Raw genomic sequence first — 3587 nt, forward strand, 5'->3', positions numbered from 1 at the left:
CCCAAGCCCGCCCCCGCCGTCGGCCCCAGTCGGGTCTGCCGTGGCGTCCCAGAGCCCACCGGGCTAGATGCAGCTTGCACCAAATTGCAATCTTTGCAGAGACTTTTCGAACCGACTACCCCGGTCCCCCCTCTATGGCCTCCTGACTCCCCTTCCCGTGCCCCAGCCGAGTTCCCTTCAGCCAAAAAACACTTGCTCAAAGGCCACTTTCGGAACTTCACTCTCTCCTTTTGCGACACCTACACAGTCTGGGACTTGCTGCTGGGCATGGACCGTCCCGACAGCCTGGACTGCAGCCTGGACACTCTGCTAGGAGACCTGCTGGCGGGGGTGGCCAGCCCGGGCTCCGGAGCTTGGGAGGCATGTAGCAACTGCATTGAGGCTTACCAGCGGCTGGACCGACATGCTCAGGAAAAATATGACGAGTTTGACCTCGTGCTGCATAAATACTTACAGGCAGAAGAGTACTCAATCCGGTCTTGCACGAAAGGCTGTAAGGTAAGGATTGGGGGCTGCGACCGGAATAGCTGCCTGGGTGACAGCAGCAGTGACAATGGAATCAGGAGAAAAAAGGGGATCTCCCACTTTACTTGTCCCACACACACATTGCCACCCTTCCCAGGGTGACACTCATAGTGCCACTCTGTGACTCTCCCCAGAGAAGGGGCCTCAGAGATGGAAGTCAGATAACCCATCTGGTCAGTTTCTGTTCATTTGGGTTTGAGCATTTTAGGGCTGAGGAGGAAGGGGTCATGGGGCCCTGGGCTGGAAAAGGGATGAAAGAAGGGCTTCTACTCTTCCAGTCTCCATCCTTAGCCAGCCATGCCTCCTTCTTTTCCTGCTCTGCAACATAAAGTCCTACTACTGGCTGGTGTAGGGGGAAGGCCAGAGGCAGAGGAAGAATATTTGGTATCCTAACTTTCACCTTTTGGCTCCTGCCAATGGGTGAGAGGAGGGGAACTCCTGGTGGAGAAGCCACACCACACTGTTGACCTTATATGACCTGAGGTAGTTGGCCAGAGCCAAGGCAGATGGAGTCTAGGGGTTCCTGTCTTCTCCCAAGGAGGGAACCTGCAGGCTTCTGTCTGATGACAAAAGAAAGAGCTGGGAACAGGGCACAGCATCTGTGGGAGGGCCTCCAAAGGACGGTGCATTAGAAAACTCCCAATGCCTTTCTAGCACCCCAGGGTGGCAGTGGAGAGAAAGCTGGCTTTTACGCTGCTGAGGACAGGCATCCAAAGGAGAGGCAAGGCAGCTGCATAATGGGCCTGCCTAGGAAAGTGCTGAATCTAGAGAAACTTCTTGACCCTCAGCAGAGTTGTTCTGGACAGTAGGTTGGGTGGGGGCTATAAACATTCAGGGCCTAGTGGTACTGCCCAGCTTGCCTGGCCCTGGCCAGGTGCCATGCCTTTGAGAGGAAAGAGAACAGCAAGGTCAAAGGGTCAAGTGACAAGAAGAACAGGTAGGGTGATAGCCTCACACGTCCTCTAGCTGTGGGCCAAGAGACATAGACAGAGACAGTTGCCTCCTAGGCTAATTCATCTCCCTCCAAGGCTTTGATGAAGGTGAGAAAGTGCCCCTTTCCATCGCCCCTGTGAACTTCTGCAAGGCTTCTGTGTTCTTGGTAGACTCCATGAAAATTTAGGGCAGAGAGCTAGACAGGAAAGGGTAGATCTTTGCTCCTGGCTTCACTTTCTCCTTCTCCTTTTTCCTGTTCTCGTATCCTAGCAGTCTTTCTCCCGCCTTCCTCAGCCTCAGCTGACTCACTGCCTCACTCACACTACCAAATGAGATATTCCACTTCTTAAAGGTGTACAGACACACACACACACACACACACACACACACACACACACTGCTCTACCACCCCATCACCAACCACCACCACCTTTGGCAAAGTCACACAGAGATACAGAGAGGTCGTCACATCCACAAACACTGCCATAGCATCAGACAGACACATACATGCACATCTCCCCAAAGTGTCAGAGACATGCAGGCAGAAGTACTGTCACATGAAAAAGGACACAGTTTGCCACATAGCTGGAGACATATATATACCCTTAATATTGGCCATAGACACATACACTCAGTAGGAGCAGAGGGACATGGTCTGCTAGCAGATGGAATAAAGGATGTTGGTATTTTGTGGCCCTCTCTCTAACCTCATGGCCTCAGCTATGTGGTTTTTTGTTTGTTTGTTTGTTTTCCCCTCAATCACCGGGATGAATGAGCCATGCCACAACTTTCCCATAGGTTTTCTCCACGTTATCATTGGCTCTGATCTCCTTTTGATCCCACACTAAATAATAATCCCTTACACTGATTATTTTTACCAAGCAGTTTGATGGAGGAGAAAGACAGCTGATCTCTCCAATTCAGGAGGCTTTATCACCTCTATGATTTGTTAGCTGTGTGACCTTGGACAAATCACCTCACTTCTGTAAGCTTTCATTTCCCCATTTGAAAACAGGTAATAATCCATGATCTGCCCACACTCTGGGTCATTTGTGAGATTTAAGGGGGAAGGGATAGTTGATAGTATTTTGTAATAAGAACATAACATCTGACATTGCTATAATGCTTAGGGTTTTTAAACCCTCTCACATGTGTTATGAGATAATAACTGACCAGGGAGGTTGGTAATTCTAGCACCACTACCCTCCACTTTACAGATGAGGAAACTGAGGCACAAGGGAGTTGTGCACTTTGTACTAAGGTCACTGCTAAGGAGCAGAAGTGTCAGGACTCCAACCTGCACATGCTCATGTGGAGCTCATACTTTTACCATGGCTTTCCATCAAGCTCCCTATGGCCCTCCCTCCTCTCCTTTGGCTCATTGTCTCTGGAGTGAGCAAGAAAACTCCTTCTGCACTCTTGTTGCCTGTGGAACTGGCAACAAAAGGGCAGTGCCAACTCCATAGCTCTCTCCCTTCTTCCTAACCCCTCTTCCAGTGCTCTTTCTCTCTCAGGCCTAGACCCACAGGGTTCTCAAATCCAGCTGTGTTATGAGCACTAAGGGAAAAGACAATCCTTTCCATCTTGCAGTCCCCTCTCTCCTCAGTTCGTCACCCCATCTCTCCCATACGCCTTCTTTACCAGTTCCTGAATTTCTGAGTCTACCCCCAGGTTCTGAGTCCTCTTGTCCAGCCCCCACCCTAAAAGACACTGCTGAGAGACAATGCTGCACCCTCCAAGCTTCTCCTGAGTAGAGAGCTCACAGCCCCATGCCTGGATGAGGAGGATTCCTCCACTTCTGGAACCAAGCCTGGAGCTTCTGTTCCAGGGCTGAGTGACCCCCTGTCCCCAGAGTCCTGTCACAAGTACTTCAATCAGATATGTCCTGGGTGGTCCCAAAAACCCTGTTCTCCCTCTTGGCAATGTTCTCCCCTGTTTTGGACCACACAGGGCCCCACAAATCATACCTGTCCTCACTGCTGCCTGTGACACCTCCCAATTTAGTACCAGCTGCAACATTTCCTTAATGTGCGACTGACTTCCTCTTCCACAGCAGGCCGACATTAACTTAGGCAGGCTGATGCCCATCCCCACTCTTGCTCTTCTCCACCTCTGGGACCAGACCCACT

General features: G+C 51.0%; 1 protein-coding gene across 1 annotated transcript in view; it reads left to right on the forward strand.

Annotated features, from left to right (window-relative positions):
• The window catches only part of NALF2 (NALCN channel auxiliary factor 2), a gene marked incomplete at its 5' end in the record, with an annotated part of 43826 nt that overhangs the window by 12538 nt on the left and 27701 nt on the right, over window positions 1-3587 (forward strand). Inside the window, 1 exon segment of the mRNA XM_027765505.1 lies at window positions 7-498. Within this exon segment, the coding sequence (XP_027621306.1) occupies window positions 7-498 (492 nt within the window).

This window comes from Tupaia chinensis, unplaced genomic scaffold (genome assembly GCF_000334495.1).
Source record: "Tupaia chinensis unplaced genomic scaffold, TupChi_1.0 Scaffold138500_1, whole genome shotgun sequence".
Taxonomy (NCBI): domain Eukaryota; kingdom Metazoa; phylum Chordata; class Mammalia; order Scandentia; family Tupaiidae; genus Tupaia; species Tupaia belangeri.